Here is a 22,556-nt window from a genome sequence, read left to right as displayed (position 1 = left end):
CGCAATGTTCACAACTTTGGGATTTTTTTTCTCCCTTAAATGAAAACACCCCCCCGTAAATTTTTGTATACGGGTTGTTCTAAGACCGCTAAACACAAATATGAATTTTAATTTGCGTTTCGAGTTGCAGAAATTAGTCATTTTTCGATTTTGGTCGAACAGTATACGCGCCCACGCAATGTTCACAACTTTGGGATTTTTTTACTCCCTTAAATGAAAACACCCCCCCGTAAATTTTTGTATACGGGTTATTCTAAGACCGTTAAACACAAATATGAATTTTAATTTGCGTTTCGAGTTGCAGAAATTAGTCATTTTTCGATTTTGGTCGAACAGTATACGCGCGCACGCAATGTTCACAACTTTGGGATTTTTTTTCTCCCTTAAATGAAAACACCCCCCCGTAAATTTTTGTATACGGGTTATTCTAAGAGTGCTAAACTCAAATATGAATTTTAATTTGCGTTTCGAGTTGCAAAAATCGGTCATTTTTCGATTTTTAAATCTATGGCTAGAATCTATGGCTAACTTCACAACCGTAAGCCATTCTCGAGATATTTGCGTTTACATGTTAAATTTATGACATATAAATCATTATAAAAAAAGGAAAATATTTTAAAAGGCGGCATTTGATTCTAGGAAATTTAATAACTTTTGTATTTATGGAAGAATGATCATTTTATGATTCATTAAAGCTTATTAATTAAGAAACTAAACAAAACTCATCACATCTTTACAAATTCGCCACAATGCTTTAAAGTTGCTCGAAGATCCTTTTTTTTCCTATACATACAGCTTACCACAAAGGTCTTTCACAAAAACAGCTTTGTTTTTATAGTCTTTTGCAAACCCTAATAGATTCTGCTACGGAATCAACTGTTAAGCATGAAATGGCTGCCTTAAGGCTGCATGAAGTCAGCTATAATTTTTAGTCTTGCATTGATTTAGGGCATAGTTGACTATTATAAGAATTTGGATTATGCCTAATGAATCAATTTACATAAATAAATTTCATAAGATTACTTTATTTTAGTTGTCTGCGTGTAATTTACCTATGTTTACGTATTTCTGTGTTTACATAGAGTACATAGACAGAGTAACCTATACGACATGTTGTATAAAGCTATAAAGAATGCAAATGAATAAATCACTCTAAAAATAAATAAGGCAGAAACTTAATACGTTTTAAATACAGTGCACGTGTCATAAGAATGGTGTATTTCTCCAGAAGTTAAAATCTCTCGATTAAAACTTTAATAACCTAAACGCGAGAGTGTGTGACATTAGGTCAGATCATATTTATGGGAATTTACCTATTACCTACATACAGATGACGTATTATTAATGTCAAACATAAATTATAAATAAAATTAATACTATTCCATAATAGTGATTTATTAAACAGTATTTGTTAAATAGTGTTTTAATTACAAAAGTTTATCTACTATCATAACGAAATTGGAACGGATTGAAGAAATTGATGAGGACGAAATTGCCGATGTCCAAGATCATGTCCAGCACAAATGAGATGATTAAAAGATGTCGGTTAATGACGAAGTGCGTTCAGCACTTGTCAACACAAATTAACCATTACATGAAATCCTGAACGAATTAGTATCGTATGCTATATTGATTTTACGACTTTTTTCCACAGGCAACATTTTATTAGCCATAGCTGATTTGAGAAGACGCAGCTAATCAGTAATATTTAGTTGGCGTCATATATTTCCGCACGATTTCCGTTACTGATCGGTATTTTCTGTACCCACATTAGAATTTAACATTTTTCATACATAGAGGCGTCAATAATAAAGTAAATCAAGATCTCTTTTGTCCATTTATCTACTAATATTATACAGAAGACCAGGCCGTATTGTATGAATGAGCACTCAGGATAGTACTCAGAGCTAAGAAGAGACAAAGACGGCTTAAGAATATAGTTATTTTACGAGATGGTAGCGGCAAAAGCTCAAACTCTCTGAAAAAATAAGTTATATACAAACGAAGGAAGGGATTTAATAAGAAAATAAGACGAAAAAAATGAATAGGTGAAAGAAATTTACATTGAAAAATACTGAGAAGAACAATTTTAATTTTTTTAATTAAAACACTGAGAAATACCTCCGATGTCTAAATACCACAATAGCTAAAACCCAACTGAGTGATTCATGAAGTCCTTTACTATTAACAAAACGAAAGAAGAGAAGTATGAAGGTTAGAAATTTTCAGGAATGATTATCATCAGTTTTAGGTCTATCTATGGCTTGTTATAGAAATATTACTCAACTTAATCTGACCAAGATCAGTAGTTAGAACAGCACCATGATAGAAAAAGAGCAAAAGTCAAGACAGCTTTGCACAGAATAAATAGAAACTAAAGATATTTAAATTTCTATTACTGCCAAAGAAGTGCCCAGAAAAATGTTGCTTATAGGCACTTTTGGAAAAATCCATTACATCAATTTGGTAAATTGGATACTATTCCTAATAAAATATTTGCTTGCGTGGAACCTGAAGCTAAGGAAATCACGTCCAAGAGATGGTAACGTGATCAAAAGTATGCAAAACATTTTTTCTTAGAAATATTGCAAATTACTTTGGAACGTTTTACTGAAAATGACAATAAAAACAATATGTTGACCACATCAAAAGTTTTTCACTACACAAAAAAGGACAATACCAACAAAAAGCATCTGAATCCTAACCTATAACAAGGAACATGTATGATCTATATGTTGAAAAATGTGTAAAGGAAAAATATTTTTATCATGTGTTCAGTGTAGTTACAATCTACACTTTAATTGGCACTCCTTTTAAAGACATTTGTAGGTTATATGACGAACTCATACATTAATTAAATAAAAAATGAGCAGGACTAGAGAGAAAAAACACTTTAGAAGTGCCTTGAGAACTGTTCCTAAACCAGACAGTTACTCAACTTGCAATGAAACTTTATATTTGCACTTGTGATTAAAAAAAAATTTTTTTTAATTGTCCTAACCTCTGTCAGATATTTCAAAGAAAATTTAAACATATTCAATGTTACGATTCACTGTTTCAATGATTCCATTAACTACATGCTTGGGATATACGTAGGATGAGGCAGATGAGAACAAGCACTAAGTTACAACACATACTTTTATATTTCGATTCAGACACTGATCAAAACATACAAAACCTCTTATTCTGGTAAAACTTATTCAGACAGTATCTGGACATTCATTCCTATCCAAGCAATAATACTGACTCTGGCACCATTGAAAAGACAAGTATGCAACAACAATACATCTATGTATCAGAGGATTCGAATTTTTTATTATCAAATCTTTGGACAACTCTGGAACTAACAGGAAAAAGAATACAGACTGTTAACTAGTTGAAGATACACTGGTTAAGATTGGAAAAAGGGTTGCCCTTTGCAAATTGTTTCACGGAAATATTCAACGAGTTTGTTACTTACTTTCGAGAAATATTTGAGTTGTACAATCTCACTCAAAATCACCAGTAAGTAAAAAAGTTGATTTAAGGTCACTCCTATCATACTATACTTTTGGACATTTGGTACAGTAACGCTTCCCTGTACAGTGAGAATGAGGAAGAAGGAAATTGTGAAATTGTGCATTATAATTACTAAAAAAATACATTAACATTTTTCTTTAATTTCGGTAAATCTTTTCTAGATATTATACATGATCACTGCCATGCTGCTAGAACTTTGTAGATGATAACTTGTTCGAGCTTGAGTCAATAATACACACACCGTGTATGATGTTATTAGGCAATAAATGGGATTTGAAGTATTTTATTAGTAATAGATTTCAACAGATGGGGTTAGAAGATCATTCCTAAAGAATTCTAACCTAACTAAATCTAACATTTTTAACATTCTTAGCATAATATTAAGGTTAAATTTACATATTAGTGGTTTAATACGATTTCTAATTAAATTTGAACGAAGTTTCTAACCACTAACATAACAAATTTAGCACTCAATACGAAATTTTTAAGAAATATTTACCTCTGATAATTTATATACAATTATTTTAAAAATTTCTAATCATCATTTCAATTTCAAACCAATTTTGCGAAATTAACTAGAATTTTTCATTTAGTTACTAATTGAATGCAGATTAAAATCGTTAATTGGACAAAAGATGTACAAAAGAGAAAACTCAGTCGACCCTAAACCTCAACAATTAACACCTTTCGTTCGACTCGTTAACCACAACGACCTAACAACTCATTTATGTCTTCGTAAAGAGATTTCGCTCTCAATTTATTACTCACATTTATTATTACAAACAATTTAATTGTTTTAAACAATATCTTTCTATCCATCGATAGAAAGATGGATTATATCATCAATATTTCACTTTCTATTTATTCTTGGTTTTTTTGTTGAGCAGATAAAAAAAATTTTTTACTACCTTATCTTCTTTTTACGTAAGTTAAAGAAAGAAAGTTTACAACGTCAATGACACTATAACATATTATTCCAAAACTCGACAATTTATTTTTTTTTATAAACCACAACGATTCCTTTAATCTCGGTTTGTTGAGTAAATAGAATTCCCGTGTTTTTTAAAGAAATTTTGGCACCGATCCAGCAAAAGGTTTCATGTATCATTTTGCGACCTTAGAGTCAAAAATAAAATCAATTTAATACGACACAGAAGGAGTTTATCTCGAGGAAAACATCTAATCGCGGTACGGTAAAAATAATTATCGCCGACAAAGAGAATCTATCAACCACATGATAGTTAAATTAACATCTACAATAGCGAAGATACAAGTTTTTTTCTCTCCATATATTTATTTATAGTCTTTTGAATCATTCGCGTACATCTGCATTATAAAAAAGACAATCATGGTTAGACTCTCCTATTATTATTGATTTTTTGTACACGTGTGTGGGCGTATGTTAATCAGTTATGTAAAAAAAGTGTTAATAGAAATGAAAGTTATAAGAAAAATTAATTTAGAAAAAATAATAATGAGATAAAAAAGGATATTTTTGATGTTTAAACATTAAAAACTTCCTTAATTAATTTAATTAACGATTAATTAATTTTATTCGAGGTTATTTTTTAAACTTAAATTTTATACTACTCTTCTTTTATTATTCTATTTGGGTGAGTAAATGAAGGATGGGTTTTTCTTCGATTTTCGAACAGTTTCGAAACTGGCGACATCTAATGTCGACTAGATTCTCAACTCCACTCTAGTAGTTTATTCATATACTCTGGGTCTATTTTCAAAATCTTCCTGTCAAATATATTCCTAAAGATTCCAAAGAATTTATTTCAATTAAGTAAACTGAATATTTAAATTTCCATTTGGTTAAAAACTAGAACCAGAAATAGAACCTTATATTATTATGTTGCTCTTGGATGCACACGAACGCAGGTAAACTTAAGAACTATTGTTCTTGAAATAATGAGCTAACGAATGTAAACTCTGCAAGAAATGTAAAGAGTGTAAATAGAACAACAATATACTGAAATAGTTATTGATGCATTAAGACAGGAAGTCGTATATGAGTAATAATAAAATGATATTCCCACAGCGGTTCGTATATTTAATTTGAAATTTGCTTATCATCATGGTGGTTTAACGAAGATTAATGAAGAAAAGCTTTTGGGTCATGATCGAACAATTTTAAGAAGAACATGTCGTATCCTTCCCATTTCTATTAAATGAAAATGGGATCTTTATATCGATTTCACACAAAAAAGATTTCGATATTTTCTAATAAATTTATATAGAAAGTGTTCTTCATATCACAGTTATAAAAAGAAAAAGAATTTAGAAGATGAATGATAAGCTCTACTTGAAAATAAAAATCATAATAACTTCGAATATGTTGATTAAGTAATGAAGTTGAAAAAGCTACGAAAAAAATACTCAAATATATTCTCTAACCTTCGCCGTTCCAAAATAATAAATTTCCATAAAATCAAAAAACTGGGTCAACGGTAATCCATTTAGTGATTAATGTTACACAACCTGCAAATTTTCAACTTCAATTTCTTTATTACTTTATCTAAAAGCTGATAAAGTCAATATGAAATCCACATATATGACGTTTACTCAATATTTGCATTTTATGTTTATTTATTACATAAAAAAAGATTACAAATTTAGTATTGCAAACATAACATTAGAGTTTCAACACCAAAAATCGTGCACATCTTGCTGGTCTTGGATAATATTTGTTGGAGTTTGTGATTTTGACATTATGTATTGTGTTACTAAGATTTGGAAACATAGAAGGAAATTGCAACAGACTGTACTCGAGTGGTTAGAAACTCACAACCGAATATTCCACGTTTCATACCGATATTATTGTGGTAACAACACTTGAGCTTTTTTTGGACAATTTTTTGGCCAAACAAATGTAAAGAAGTTCTCAATCATAATATTACGTCATCTTCCATGCCAATACTGGGCTGAAGTCTTGACAACTCTTGAACGTTGACCGTTCTCTCTTGCATTTTTTTATTTTTCCCAAATACACTTTGAAATTTCAACACAAAATTTTTACAATTCTAAGCAGAAGTATCATCTTTTGCCCAGTTAATTTTCGCCATTCCGACGTCTTACGTCCATTGTTTTCAGATCCTCCCAATATCTTCCAACCACCTCTTTCTTGGTCTTTTTGTCATTCTTCAACCTGTTGGTTTTCAGTTAAGTATCCTTTTTTGGGTTCGGTTATCGCTTATACGCATTATATGCCCTAGCCACTCAATTCTAGACTTTTTATAATTCTGATGACGTCACCGTCTTTTATTATACTGTTTAGTTTATTGTTCATTTTTATTCTTCATGTGCCGTTATTATGCATTGGGCCATAAATTCTTCTTAATACTTTTCATTCGAATATTCATAGGCTTTCCTCATCACGTCGTATTAATACCCATGCTTCATAGACTTAGGTTACGACTAGTCTTACAGTACTCTTATATGTATATTTGCAGTTTTGAACCTTGGTCAAAGATTTTGGATTTCATCAGTTTTCCGTACGGGTGATTACATCCACTGACAATTTTCGCTTGTATGTCTTTGCTGGTGTGATTAAAATGGTTTATTTTAGAGCCCAGGTATAAGAATACTTCTACTAGTTATCTTCGATGATTGATTTTCTGTTCACCTGCATATACTTTACTTTATGTTCGTTGATTAATGAACCCTTTTCCTTTGATTCACTTTCAATGTTTGCTAGATATTGCCACATCGTCTGCATAGGCGTGTATTTGCGTGCTTTTAGTACAAAACATCAAACATCCCACACGGAACTAATTTATCAGTTTGCTTTCTGTTAGGACTAGTACTAAAAGCGTCGAACCGACTATGTCTTGTTAGGTCAATGTTTTAAACGGGCGCGATAGATTTCATAATCTGAATCATTCATAACAGTTCCTGTAAGCTCTTAATCTAGATGTCTTCGTGCCCCATCCTTTCTTGTTGGATAGCATAATGAAAAAATGCTCACAACAATATAGTACACAGCTTCCCGTTATTTAAGTGCAAGCCCCTCCACAAAATCAGACAAATTCAAACCAACCAGAAAATAATAAAAGTACTAATAGTTATGACCCAATTTAAAATAATTACAAAACATGAAAAGTTATTTCTGAATAATAAATTGTTGAATGTACAAGAGGAAATTGCAAACAACGTAGTTATGATAAAAATGATTTGGCGGTCGCATTTTATGCCACAGTTGCTAGCAGAAGAAACTGATAGTCCACCTACCAAAGATCATGTCAACAGATTTTGCAGGATTCATTTTTAATAAGCATTTCTGTAATGTAAAAAGACATGTAGAATTAAGAATTGTCGACATAAAGATACGACTTTGTATACAACAGTGCTGTTGAAAGTGTAGATATAATAAGGGTCCGGGAATCGAAGCTAAATCTAGAATATTAGGGAGCACCACATTTTTTGGCAAACATTTTATAGCCATTATCTTATAGCCTTACTAAATCGCAAAATGCATTGACTACATTTATGAATTTTGAGGTTGGTAATTTGGTAACAAGTTTGTATCTTTTATCGAGTAGTTTTTAGTTGCGATTTTGGCTCTTCAGCTACAAATAGTGTAAGCAAACATCAGAAGCAGGAGATTTAAAGCTTATATTGTAACCAATATCAGGAAAATATTGATACTTTTAGTTCAAGTTATTACCTCGTGTTTGATTAGTGGTTTTGTCTCAATGTGTCGATAATAATTTCAACATTTCTTCTCCAATTTTTTATGTACAATCTTTTAAAATATGTAATAATGATAACAATCTTTCAGAGCATATTTGAATTATACTTGAAGTTGTTTAGTTAAAATATTTTATAGATACGCCTAAAATAATGATCTGCTATGGATCTGGCGCAATTTTATAAGGATATTGATAAAAGGCCAGGTAAAGGTAAAGGCCAGTACACGTGTTTTATTATGTTTTCAGATTAGGAATATAGGAGCTTATAATGAGCCAATTATTTGATGCATAAAAACAATTTTGCAAAAATACATCAAATGATTATGGAAATATTCTTTTTTTATTTGAAGTACTAGATAGATTTGAAATACCAATCTCCTCGAAATTCGTAAATATTTAGAAAAAAATCTATAAATTAGACTGATTAACATACATAAAGCTGATTGAAAATTGATGATGATAATGTACGGCTTGGAGCAAATAGATTAAGTACACAAAAGGTGTAAAAAGTGAACAAAAGGTCAGGAAATTATGTATAAAAAAGATAGAGAAAGCTTAGATTAGGAAGTTAATTAAGAGACAGTGTTAGGAATGTAATTAAATGAGTAGAATCGATAAGGAAAAGTATTGTTGTTGGTAAGTTATTCATTGAAACACGTTGTTTATTGTGCTAAACAGAAGTGTGTAATTGATAATTTCAGACCTCTTCCCAAAATAATATATTCGTAGGTCGGCAATTTCTTGTTCTTGCAAAACTTTCTTTATCACTAATGTGCTGATTAGCATTCCAATAATAGATTTATAATAAAATTCGTAAAAAAACAAATTTCAGCGCTCAAATTACACTTGTAATTTTACGAAAATATCATTTGATCCTAAAAAAAAGAATGTTATCGATTTTTAGCTCTCAAATTTGTTCTTTATAATCAGTAACTTCATGGTCAATATTTAGAATCATTGACCCAGTTTTACTCAATCTTCAGAGTCTGACATCAAATACTTAATCTTTATCGCTCATACTGACTTGATTATGCGATAAAGTTTTTCAGTGTGTTCCGGTTTTGTGAAACAGCTGTTAGAAATTTTGTGCTGAATTAAAAACAAACAACGATTTTATAATTTAGATTAAAACTAGCATCTTCTCAATGGAATAATAAATATTAGTGTGGCTATATTTACTTTGTTATATTTTTAGATTAATTTTTTATAATCAAATTGTATGTACGACAGTAAATAAAGGGTTGGGTTTATTTTATCTAAACATTATGAGATAATTAATATATATATCCTCAATTTAATTTTTATTTCGTTTAAACCATCATCAATAAAGTTATTTTGTAAAAAAAATTTGACAGCTTAAACGTCAACGAATATTTTTTTGAAGTATGAAACGTCAAAAATAATTTTGAGGTTATTATTCAAAAATTTTAAGGTTATAATAATTTAAAATTAAATTTATTACAATATAATCTTACTTGTTTAGTTTCTGGTTCAACCGAATTGCAATGTTTAATACTTTCTGGACTAACTCAAACTTCACTGTCATTTTTTACTTATTCACTAACCTCTTTTCTTAAAGTTTTCGAACATCCCTCTCCGTCATAATCGGAGAGGAATTTAAATATTATAAGATAACTGATATACATATATGTAACCATCATAATTAGTTATTTTCATAACAAGTAAAAAAAATTTGACAGTTAATTTTTTGACGTATTACATGTCAAAAATAATTTTGAGGTTATTATTCAAAACGTCACATGAAAATTTTGAGGTTATAATAATTTAAAATCAATTTATTAGAATGTAATCTCACCTGTTTAGTTTCTGGTTCAACCGAATTGGAATGTTTAACACTTTCTGGGCTGATTCGAACCTCATCTTCATCTTTTATTTCTTCACTAACCCCCTTTCTTAAAGTTTTCGAACATCCCTCTCCGTTATAATCGGAAGATTCGCCGTTTGATTGATGCCCATTAGAAGATTCACCACCGTTTTTCATTCCACCCCCGTTGGAATCTCCATTGCTACTACTACTAGCGGCAGAACCACCCCTACTTCGTCTTAAATTTTTGGGCATATCCTTTTTGGGAGCTTGAAAATCAATGACCATCGAAAAAATATTTTTTTTCGCAGATGTTGAAGGTGGTGGGATTGGGGGTTCGGGGTCTTCAACTTCACTTAAGTCAACGTAAAATCGTAACGGGGCTTTGTGTTGTTCGATTTCTTGCGGTGGTGGTTCATCTTCAATGTGGACTATTGAATTATAAGGGGTATCTGGGGGGCTACATTCGGGCATGTGCATCGTTGAGTATTGGGGTATTGAAGTTTGAAAAAGTAACGCCCCTTGACGTCTTTCGTGGTGACTTCTTCTAGCCATATCCCCGTTAGTGTTAATGGGGATATCATTTTCACCACCACCATCACTTCTAACACTATCAATTCCACCACCGTTTATAAAACACCCGGTTAATAATTGTTGATTATGCCTCTGTTTTTGTTCTTTAGTGGTTCTTCCTCGGCGTTCTTCATCACTACCTAGACCGGAATCCATTGTAAAACACTACACGAAAACGATTTTTTTCTATTTTATTTAATATTTTCATTTACATTGTAAAGTTTTTTTAAAGGGAAAATCGAGAGAGCGAACGCGCACGGACAATTGGCCATGAAATTATTGACTGACCGAGAGGATCCGAGTTGGCTGACTCAAAACAAGTGCGAAATGAGTTGCGCGCGCACATTTAAACAAAGATGCAATCAAATGAATCAAGCGAAATTAAAAACGCACCAAGTAACCAGATATTATTACAAATTTGTTATATAAAACTATTGAAAATGTTTCAATTTGTAGATATGATTAAAATGTTTATCTTGCGAGAACGATCTTGTTTATCTGATCAAAACGAGTGTCTTTTTAACTTAAAACTTGGCCACTCAAATTACAAAACATTAATAAACAAAGCCTACTAATGTATGTTTTGAAATATGATTTGTTTTCTATTGATTTTTTGTTTAAGGTTATTACAAAAATGGCTATTAAATTGTAAATAAAAAAATGTACGTGATCTTTAATAAAAAATTATCAACAACATATGTTTTAACAAACAATATATTTCAAAATGTAATTTATAAACCTGTAAAGATTTAAATCCCATTTCAAAAAATTTCTTAATCTTTTAAATTGGGCGCTAAAAATAACAAATGTCAAAATCACCAAATAAATTAAAAACACAAAAAAGTTATTTACAAATAAAATGTTTAAGTAGAAATTACTTAAATTATTAATAATAAATGTTATATTATTTTAAATTATTTCCATTTTTATATTTATTATTTTTAAATTTCCAACATTTTTTTAACATTATTAAAATTAAAATGTAATATACAATAAATTGCAGCAAAAGAAACAACTAGGAAAAGTATTAATATTATTCAAAGTAACAAATATTAATTTATAAAACCTAAATTTTTTTTAAAATTCCCGCTTGAAAAATTCCCCGAAATCGGTAATACAGAGCTATTACTTAAATATTAATATTTAATGACGGAATAAGGTGCAAACTTATGGGGGCAATTGCGTAATATATAATTTTCAATAGAAATGTAAAACCATACTTTAATTTTCCTATTAATTATAATTATTTAAGAATAAAATGATTCAAAACTAAAATTTTAGATGACGCATATAGTTATATAGCAACATTGGTTGCCTATATTGCGAAAGTAATAAATTGTTAATTAACTAAAATAAATAATAAGATGAAAGATTGATTTATTGAATGTTTATCTTTAGTTTCTTAAGAGAATGAAGATTTATGCCAAAAATTAACTTTTGATAAATAATATTGCAAATTTATTAAATATAAAAGTTATTTTAAAAGATTTATATTGTGATGCCATCTGTTGTCAAACTTTATAAGAGATATTTAGAACTTCATCATTCAAAATAATTAAATAAAACGATTTGTAATATTAACAATAAAAATATTAATAATTATTTTAGTTTATAATTATAACTTTATATTTATTACAATAATAAATTAATAAATTTTTAAATATCCCGCCATTAGAATCCAAAACATAACCCAACCTGACAAATCAACTGAGAAATTCACATAAAAATAACTAACCTCAAAACTTGTTTAGTATTTAAATAATCAAAATAACACGATAACACAAATATATCGAGAAATGAATCGAAGAAACTAATTAAAAGCGGTTAAATAACATCTATAAAAATGACTGATTCCTTAAATAAAGTTATAAACGATATCCTTTACGCTGAAAATGTGCAAGAAGCTTTCGCCTGTTTTGTAAAACACCGCCCGGAGAATGAAGAAAACAAGAAGAAAGGATGGGTTTTGGATTTAACAGCGGCTTTTAAACGAATGAATCAAGACCAAACGGAAGCGGCGATAAAACATTACTTAACAGTGGCTTTAACTTTGAAAGTATGCTCGGAAAGTCAATTACAATTATTATTGGAGTTATTGGAAAGGTTGATACGAACGAATGCTTTACCAGCTAGATTAGTGTGCGAACAAGTAATTACTTTTGAACAACTTCAAATGACCAATTCGGATTTTTGGATGCAATGTTTTAAGTTAATTTTAAATACGATTGATTTGGTCGAGTACAAAGGAGTGAGAGAAATAATGCGAGGCTGTTGTGAAAAAGCTAAAACTATACCTAATAGTATAAGTGTTGGGCAAAACCCTTTAATGATGATTTTAACTGAGTTGGTACGTAAAATTATGGATAGAGATCAATGTTTATTACCTGGTTATCTCTTAGTAAATGAGCTTCAAAAATCGTACAGCGAATTTCCTCATTGGAGATTAAGCGGATTATTTATTAAGTATATCGAAAGTTTTCGATTTTGTGCTCAAATGGTATCTGTTATAGGACATGGAGAGATGAGACCTGTCGTTGAACATAGTGGATGTCCTGAACATCTTGTAAATCCTTGGAAATTAGATCCAATTACTTTAAGATACACAATAAAAGGAACTTTACCTTACGAACCTGATGTATTACAAAAACAAAGTGGTTTATTGCGTTATGTAATTGAACAGCCATACTCAAGGGACATGGTTTGTGGAATGTTGGGTTTACAAAAACAACATCGCCAACATTGCGCTGCTTTAGAAGAGCAAATTATTGAATTAGTCATTTTAGCAATGGATAAAAGTGAAAATGATGTTAATGATAATATTTCGCAAGGGCTATGGTTACATCTTTCGTCGCAATTGATTTATTTCATTTTGTTTTATTTTGCTAATTTTCAAAATATTGTGTTAGCCCTTGTCGATCGATTGCAAGGTAAGGAATATAAAAGAGGACGCGATCAATTGATGTGGGTGTTATTACAATTTATTTCCGGTGCGATTCATCGAAATCCTCTAAGCAATTTTCTCCCGGTTTTAAAATTATACGAATTATTTTATCCCGAAGATGAGACTCCCCCAGCTTTCGATGTCACCCAACCACAATGTACAAGACAAATGGCGATGACGTGTACATGGATTCATTTAACTAAAAAAGCCCAAGTTGAAGGACACCCATTACAAAACGCACCGATCCCAAAGAAATTACGCGCTCAATATGAATTTTTACAACATCTTTTACCACCGGGTAATGCCCCATTAACAATGGGACCTGATTATCGGATTATTCTTTTGTGTAATGCGTATTCTACGAATCAAGATGTTTTTAGTAAACCGATGGCAGCTTTGGTTGAGAGCGTTCAAGGGTCAAAGAGTCCAACACCTCCTTCGGCACCTCTTTCAATGGCTGTACTTGACTCGTTAACGATTCATTCAAAAATGAGTCTTATTCATAGCATTGTGACTCATGTGATGAAGTTAGCTCAACAAAAAGCGGGAGTTGCGTTAGCACCCGCGTTGGTTGAAACTTACAGTCGGTTGTTGGTTTATACAGAAATCGAATCTTTGGGAATTAAAGGATTTATTAGTCAATTATTACCAACTGTTTATAAAGCACACGCATGGGCAACACTTTACACACTTTTAGAAATGTTTAGTTATCGCATACATCATATTCATCCTCATTATAGAGTACAATTATTAAGTCACTTACACTCTTTAGCAGCTGGCCCTCAAGCTAATCACACGCAGTTACATTTATGCGTTGAATCAACCGCTTTGAGGTTGATAACTGGGTTGGGATCTGGGGAAGTTCAACCAAAACTTTCTAGTTTTTTATCTGAACCAAAAACTTTAGTTTCCGCTGAATCGGAGGAATTAAATCGAGTTTTGGTTTTAACTTTAGCAAGAGCTACGCATGTTACTGGTGCTGATGGGTCTTGGTGTACCGAATTGTTAGCTTCGATTGCTCAAAGTACACCTCACGCATGGGCCGCTCATACATTGGAGTGTTTTCCGGAAGCGATGGCGAAATTTTTCCAACAACATCCAGTTCCAAAAGAAAATAAACCCCAATTAAAAAAAGCAATCGACGAAGAATACCGAAAATGGGCTTCGATGAATAACGAAAACGATATTTTAGCTCACTTTGGTGTTCCAAGTTCGCCACCATTATTTCTTTGTCTCTTATGGAAAATGCTGTTAGAAACTGAACATATCAGTCCAATTGCTTATAAGATTTTGGAGCGAATTGGAGCGCGAGCTTTGTCGGCTCATCTCAGAAAATTTTGTGATTGTCTCGTTTTTGAGTTTACCAACTCAGCTGGGGGACAACACGTCAATAAATGCGTCGATACGATTAACGAAATGATTTGGAAATATAATATTGTAACGATAGATAGACTGGTGTTGTGTTTAGCTTTGAGGACGCAAGAAGGAAGTGAAGCTCAAGTGTGTTCGTTTTTAATACAATTGGTTCTATTGAAAGCATACGAATTCCGTAATAGAGTACAAGATTTTGTTAAAGATAATACTCCGGATCATTGGAACCAAATGAATTGGCACGAAAAACATTTAGAATTTCATAGAAAATATCCAGAAAAGTTTGCACCAGACGAAACCAGCGGCGAACATACATTACCTAAATATAACCCGTATTTTGGGAACGTTTGTTTAAGATTTTTACCGGTTTTTGATATTATAACTCACCGCTTCTTAGAGATCCCTCAAGTAACGAAGAGTTTGGAAATACTTCTTGAACATTTAGGTTGTTTATATAAATTTCACGATCGACCGGTGACTCATTTATACAACACCTTGCATTATTACGAAAGAAAACTTTGGGATCGACCACCTTTGAAGAAAAAACTTGTTGCCGCCGTTTTAGGTGCTTACAAAGAAATTTTATCGGAACAATATCAATTATATTTAAACACCCCAGCTGATGAAATATGGGAACCTAACCTTGATTATTTCGTAAAACTCGTTAAAAGAGTTGTCGATACTTTATCTGGAGTATATCTCGGTCCAATAGCCGGAATCGATTGGAGATTTAATGAATTTGCAAACGCCGGGGCTCATATTTTATACACAACTTGTGCGGAATTATTAGCTTTACCCTCAGGAGCGGTTGCAGTCGCTAATAACCTGTTAGATGTTATAACAAAAGGATTCACCGTTATTCCACAAGATCAAATTCATAAATATATAAACGCAATCGGATTAATTTTAACAGCTTTACCAACAAGTTATTGGTCTATACTTTTAGATCGTTTATACTCAATTCTTATGGATTTACAAACGTGGAAATGGACCAATTCTCCGTATACTTTATTCAATTTCACATTAACACATTCTGGTTATTTACAAAATCGTTATAGTCATCATTTGGCTTTGGCTCATTCAATTTGGCATCATGCAGCTCCCGGACAAATGGCAACGGTACCTACATGGATAAAAGACAAACTACCGCCGATAATTCAATCCGAATATCAATTATTGTACATATGTCATCTAATTGGTCCATTTTTGGCAAGAATCGTAACAGAAATTGTGGTACCTTTATACGAATTGGTGGCGCAAGTTGATCAAGCACAAGAAGAATGGAAATACCTCGACCCCATCTGCGATTTTTTGTATCATATTAAATATATGTTTGTTGGAGATAGTTTGAAAAAAGAACTTGAAGTTATCGTACGAAAATTGAGACCCAAGTTGCAAAAAAGACTTAGATTTATCGTTAATCTTGATGAAATTGTTACCACACCTGTTCCACCTCCACCACCACCCATGGTAACTGTTACTGCTAGTACAGTAACTTCACAATAAATGGAGATGAAAGATAACAAAACTAAAATTTCTTTAAATTATGTTATTCTTTTGTAATCTTTTTAAATAATATAAGGAAAAATAAAATTATTTAAATCTTCTAAGTTTAATTGATTTATTGTTATAGCCTAAAAAGATAATGTTAATACCTGATAAATACATTTTAAACATTTGGAGAAAACAGGAGAAAAATATAATTTTTAGCAACGTTTGAAGAGAAATATTTCCATTGCGGATAGACTGGCCACAAATGAGGGCAATGTAGTTTTCAAATATGTAGCAAACAATGATTCTAATTTTAGTTTTTTTATGTGTAGAGCCTCTGAGCATCAATAGGATCAACTCGTCGGAAAAATACCGCGAATTTTGCGTGGTTATAGCTTTTAGCGATGTGGATGCAGTATGGTGTCTATTGCATGGCACAATATTTATTCTCTACAGAGCAATTTGGGGACACTAAGTGATATCAAGCAACCTAGCCATTCAATTAGGTATACATATTACTTAACTAAAGTTATTAAAATTGTAATCCAGCGGAGGCACAATATAGTGACTTTGCAGGATATTACCATTAAATCGCATCTTTTAAACTTTTCAATAATTTCAAGGGATTTGATGCTAAATCTGCTGTTTTCCAGAGTTCATGTAAAGAATCATATGCTATGTAAACACATTCACCTCCTCTCTCTCTAACTTTAAAACATTTCGAATGTTTTCTATCCAATCACAGGATATATTAATATTACACAACACTAAATGTGATGGTGTTCTTCCAAAACTGTTTGTTATTGATAATTGATGACTTAGTATAAACTATAATATTATTGCAATCGTTTTCGGTTAATGTTAAACATTGACCTTTTCCCATTAATTTTACCACTGGGTCAAAGTGCAATTCTGCACACAACCCTGCTGACACCCACTTAGTACGACTTTTATTTAAACTATATATTGTTTCTGAATAAAGCGGTCCTCTACATCCATCCGTTATATTTTCCGGTATATTCATTATAGTTTCAATATTATCAATTCTTGTAACCACTTCATTATCATTATGAATGGTCTTAAATCTTGTAACAAACCACCCCCTTCAACTACCGCTTGTGTGGTATTTTGACAATCTATAAATCCATTTTGTACGTTTATCCCAGTACTTCCATTAAAGCTTGTTTTCGGCTTCTCATGTTTAAAAAACTTTTCAGGTGTCGGTTGCTCAAGTAATGATATATTTTGCGAACCGTTGAAGTTTGTTTTCGCCTTCTGCTGTTTAAAAAAATCCTCAGGTATCGATTGCTCTACCAAATGTTTATTCTCCACCCCATTACGATTTGTTTTCGGCTTCTGATGTTTAAAAAAATCCTCAGACATCGATTGCTCTAACATTGAAATGCTTTGCGGATTTGAACTATTTCTCGACTTTTTAGCAACACTTTGCTGCTCCATTGCAGAGCTCCTCTTTATATTAGCTGATCTTGAATACTGATGTCTTGATGCTACTAAATATACATTATAATATTAGTTATGTTGTTACACGTCGTATATGTATTATTTAAACTTACTTGTTATTAAATTTAAAAACTAAACTTAACTGCTTACAACTGATTACAATTAAGCACACTGCTGCTGGTACCGTAACCACGCGCTATTTATGTATGATATTAATGATATGGGGGTGAACCTTCATCTCTACTTACCGATTGACAGATCTCCTTGCGGAACCTCAAGGTCAAGGTCACATCGCATCTATTTGCCGATTGACGAACCTCCTCCTGGCACAGAAGGTCAAGGTCGAACAATCAAGGTCATCAATCGACAAATACCTACTACTAAGTATGACAACGCCGCTGGTCTGCGCAATAACGTCAATTCCTCCAACGAAGATTATCAGACGATCGCACCTACAAGTCAATTCAGCTGTGGCCTAAAACCGTTGGTCACGCAAGAAGTGTCTAAACGCCCTCGTCTCATTCTGGTCTCCGACTCATCACGTTTTCTCAAATAATCAATCCTTAACGAGAACGCGTCGCCACCCTGAAGCTTTGCCAACTTTGATTACAAGTCGGACTAAAACGATTTGCACTAAAACGCAATATTTAAACTCTATTATTATTTCACAAAAAGGTGGACGATAACGCCCGGGAGTGGTTCAAACCGAGTTATCCGGGACCAGCATTTAGCAATAACATCGCTATCTAGTTAGCTTTCATCTTTCTCAGCAAAAGACGTTCAAAGCCAAGATCGTAGCAGAAATGATATAGTAAAGAGATCTTTTCATGCATGCGACAGCAAACAATTTGATCATTTGTTTTAGTTTTAGAAAATAATGCAATAAAAGTAATAAATAAATTAATAATTCGTTTTGTTTAATTTTGTCTTTTTTCGAAACAGTCCTTTTGCAAGACATAAGGGTAACCATTTTGTTGAAACCACATTTTGTAGTTCGTAGATATTGAGTGACACATCTTCTAATAAAGTTAAGAGAAAATAAGTAGGAAATACAAATAGCATAGGAAAGTATAATTTTTTTAAATAACGTGTTTTTTGCAGAAAGACGGGCAATATTTTTTATGAAGAGAGATGGCAAGCGTTCTACCATTTTGGAATCTTGACTAAACAGGCCATTTTTTGAAATTACTTGCCAAGAATATTGTTCTACTCCTCTTTTTAGAAATCGTGTGTCAAACTTAATAGACATAAATTTTTTCAACCCTAACTCAAACTGACATTTTTTTCACAAAGCTAAAGGTGAGTTTAGACATGCATGGATTTAGTGGCGCCAGTTCTACTTGCACGCCAGTAAAGGTTTACATTACATGTGCCACTAGCGTGGCTCATGTAAAAAATAAGTGACACGCCAGTTTCATTTTTAAAGTGTATTGCACAGAGTGCAATATGTTGAATGAGCTTTTCCGACGTTACCGATACTTACGATACGTTATCGTTGAATGTGTTAACGTAATTGGGATTTAATTTGAATTCAATGAAACATAACCTAAATTTGACATTAAAAAATTTTGTATTTTTGTGGACACTCACCTATGTTGCTATGGTTACATGTTTTAGACTCATCACTGGCGCCAGTAATTTCAGAAGGGTGCAGACTTTTCCGATCCATGCATGCATGGTTTCAACTTGCATGCCAGTTGATGTTTACACATGCAATTTAATTTTACTGGCGCGCCAGTTTTTATTGGCGCCACTAAATCCATGCATGTGTAAACTCACTATAAGGACTTTTGTTGTTTGATTTGCCACTGCTATAGTAGCATGGTTAATAAGGATTACATTACTAAAAAATCTCCTTGTTTTTATCTTTGTGTACCTCTTTATTAAGTTTATTAAATTTACATTAAACTGGAAAATGTTATGGGCGCAAAAAAAAACCTTACAAAATTTTTCATATTTATTGAAATCTTTTAAATAAAAAATAAACATCACTTATTCAGTTTTCTTAACAGCAGCGCGTCTTTGCTGTCTGTCCTTCTTGACCTTTTGTGACCTGCTGATTGCGCATGCTCTGCGAAGGGCGGCCTAAAAAATATTTAAACATTCTAATTAGATACAATCACAAGAAGACAATAATATTGAAACATAATAATAATAACCTCAGGTAATACATGCAAAATTATCATCAATACTCTCAATGATCTTGGTGGTAATGCTCATCACAAAAAATTAAGATTTTAATCAAATTTTAATAAATTAAATAAAATTACCTTGGTCAAATCGGTACGATATCTATTCTTTTGCATTAAATTCTTCAACTTAGCCAAAGAACGTCTTGGACCAGCCTTCATGGTAGTTTTAATTATATTTTTTCTTGGCTTATTCTATAAGAATAACGAATTATAGCAATTATCAAACATAACACATTTCATTTATACCTACTTGTTTATTAGCTTTCTTATAAACAACCGTAAATCCTTTTTTATCAGTGGCATCTACAATACCTACAGCTTTTTTATGAACTAACCCATTATATCTGTAGGAGTTTAAATTGGTCAAATTCATAGGTTCCTATTTAAACAAGAAACAAACTTATTTAATAAATCAAACCATTTAAATAATATATGTTGTGTATAAAAAAATACATCAGAAGTAGCAAAGAATATAATCACAAATCAGAGATCTTGGTGGTTACGTATCATCATAAACACATTGAGTTCTTATTATGAGTACTAAATAGATAACATAAAAAAAAGATTACGTACTTACAGTACTGAACGGTTTGTCAATATTCCTCTTCTTGAGAAGGAATGCATTGTTATTACGAATTATGCTCCACACCAAATGCGAAGACATCTTAACCTAGAACAAACACAAACTAACCTCAAAATGTTTCCTTGACGTTAACTTAAAAAAATTAATTTAATTTTTTTTAATCAGTATAGATGGGTGATGAGTTTTGTCTTCATCGAAGGCTTCGAGAAGTGGTTTGTGGTAATCATCATTAAAATTTATAAGAAAGTAAGAAAAAATTTGAACACGTGGTAAACAATAAAAACTTTAAATTACCAGATTAATTCAATAAATATTGAATGCTTCATTACAATACGAATAGAAATCATTATTTTAGTTTAATAAAAGCTAAAATGAGTTGTTTCTAGCGAATATTGGGATGAACTGAACGAAATGGTACTCACCGTGTTGAGGCGTCAGAATGAAAGGAAGATGGTGGACAGGTTACGGAAATCAACGCTATGTTATCAGCGCCCTCTTCAGGTTATTAGAAATAGGTACATGGCGGGTGATTTAAATATGATTTTGTCGTTTGAAACAATCACAAAATCTTTTTCCTTCAACTCTAATTGTTTTTTAAGCATAAAACTTGTTTTGTTAGATTTTCGCTCATCTTCATTTTCACTCATTTCTGACCAATTATCATCATCAGAGGAGTTTTGGCAGATTTCTTTTAGATCTACATCTGACTCTGAAGATGAATCTTCACAAATTGATGTACTGTATTTTGGAATCGCGGATCTATTTGCTAGATGAAACTCTAGTGATTTCCGAGAGAAGCTTTAGTTGTTTTTCATTTTTTTTCTCAAGTATAGACTTCTGCCCTGAATCCGTTAATATAACTGAATATTGATTTCTTGTGAGTTTCCAAGAAATACCGCTTGGTCCAGGAATAGGCGACAAGTCTTTAAAAACAATCACAGATGTTTTATTAGTCGCTACTTCTTGATTTGATGATTATGCTTGCTCTACGAGGAATTGACGTTTATCAGCAATCAGAGGCTGCAGATTCTCAACTAATGGTCCTTCATCTCCAGCATCCAATGGAAAATCTTCTTCAAAAAAAGATATTTTTAATTTATTTCTCTTAATTAGAATCGATTTAAATTAACTACAATTAACGAATTTGTTATGAATGCGAGATACTCGTAAAGAATTCGAATTGTTTTAAAATTGATAAAAAGATCGGAATAAAATTTTATTATTTTAAGGTTATCCAACTTGACTCGGTTTCCACTGTGATTAACCCTTTGTGTCCCAAGAAGTGAAAAATTTTGAAACTTTGTGACAGAATCAGACAGAATTAAAACGCTATCAAAATACACTCAGTAAAGGCCTTTGGAATCAATTTTAGCAAAATATGTAATCCCCCTATTTTCGCATAATCTAAGTGTCAAAAAAGATGCTAATTCAAAAATTCCTGGAAGCCGTGTTTATTGAAATTTAGAAATGAAACTTATTGTAAATTGAAGCTTAAAGCTTTCTGTTTAAATCAATGTATTATAATCGTTGGGTTGAATTAGAAAAATATTGAGAAAAAGAGTATTGATTTAAAACTAACATTTTCGTATAACCTGAAAGTGTCAAAAAAGATGCTAATTTAAAAATTCCTGCAAGCCGTATTTATTGAAATTAAGGAATGAGACTTATTCTAAATTAAAGCTCGCAGCTTTCTCTTTAAAATAATGTATGATAATTGATGGGTTGGATTGCAAAAATATTGAGAAAAAAAATGTTGAAACAAAACTTACATTTTCGTATAACCTAAAAGTGTCAAAAAAGATGCTAATTTAAAAATTCCTGGAAGTCGTATTTATTGAAATTAAGGAATGAGACTTATTCTAAATTAAAGCTCAAAGCTTTCTCTTTAAAATAATGTATGATA

The 22,556-nt window shown here is 31.7% G+C and overlaps 3 protein-coding genes across 4 annotated transcripts in view; 1 reads left to right on the top strand and 2 right to left on the bottom strand.

Moving 5' to 3' along the window:
• The window catches only part of LOC111417604 (BTB/POZ domain-containing protein 8), a 28,714-nt gene extending 17,812 nt beyond the window's left edge, over nt 1–10,902 (bottom strand). Inside the window, exon 1 of the mRNA XM_023049934.2 lies at nt 10,033–10,902. Coding sequence (XP_022905702.1) covers nt 10,033–10,770 — 738 coding nt within the window. The 5' untranslated portion in view covers nt 10,771–10,902. The remainder of the gene's footprint in view (nt 1–10,032) is intronic.
• A 1,408-nt stretch (nt 10,903–12,310) lies between these two features.
• On the top strand, nt 12,311–16,536 carry LOC111417597 (mediator complex subunit 23). Of its 2 annotated transcripts, XM_023049928.2 has the most exons (2): nt 12,874–12,961; nt 13,014–16,536. In XM_023049928.2, the coding sequence occupies exon 2, from the start codon at nt 13,109–13,111 to the stop codon at nt 16,430–16,432; it is 3,324 nt and encodes a 1,107-aa protein (XP_022905696.1). In that variant the 5' UTR covers nt 12,874–12,961; nt 13,014–13,108; the 3' UTR covers nt 16,433–16,536. The 2 variants fall into 2 exon arrangements, with proteins under 2 accessions (XP_022905695.2, XP_022905696.1); XM_023049927.2 differs by having other exon boundaries at nt 12,311–16,536.
• Nucleotides 16,537–19,821: 3,285 nt separating this feature from the next.
• LOC111417614 (ribosomal protein L28) lies at nt 19,822–21,148 on the bottom strand. The gene is made up of 5 exons (XM_023049946.2): nt 21,076–21,148; nt 20,648–20,740; nt 20,321–20,449; nt 20,149–20,262; nt 19,822–19,963 (listed from the first exon to the last, which is right to left on the bottom strand). Exons 2-5 carry the CDS (start codon nt 20,732–20,734, stop codon nt 19,871–19,873), a joined length of 423 nt encoding a protein of 140 aa, XP_022905714.1. The 5' UTR covers nt 20,735–20,740; nt 21,076–21,148; the 3' UTR covers nt 19,822–19,870.
• Between the last annotated feature and the right edge of the window lie 1,408 nt (nt 21,149–22,556).

Source organism: Onthophagus taurus, chromosome 1 (genome assembly GCF_036711975.1).
Source record: "Onthophagus taurus isolate NC chromosome 1, IU_Otau_3.0, whole genome shotgun sequence".
NCBI classification, from domain to species: Eukaryota; Metazoa; Arthropoda; class Insecta; order Coleoptera; family Scarabaeidae; genus Onthophagus; species Onthophagus taurus.
This window is presented reverse-complemented; position numbering and strand designations above follow the sequence as displayed.

Bases quoted from the DNA above. Each gene is read 5' to 3' on its own strand.
- LOC111417597 (XM_023049927.2), top strand. From the start codon at position 12,458: ATGACTGATTCCTTAAATAAAGTTATAAACGATATCCTTTACGCTGAA.
- LOC111417614 (XM_023049946.2), bottom strand. From the start codon at position 20,734: ATGTCTTCGCATTTGGTGTGGAGCATAATTCGTAATAACAATGCATTC. The intron at 20,263-20,320 runs GTAGGTATAAAT...TTATTCTTATAG, and splicing joins ATAAGAAAGCTAATAAACAA to AATAAGCCAAGAAAAAATAT. The intron at 19,964-20,148 runs GTAATTTTATTT...AATATTTTTTAG, and splicing joins ATCGTACCGATTTGACCAAG to GCCGCCCTTCGCAGAGCATG.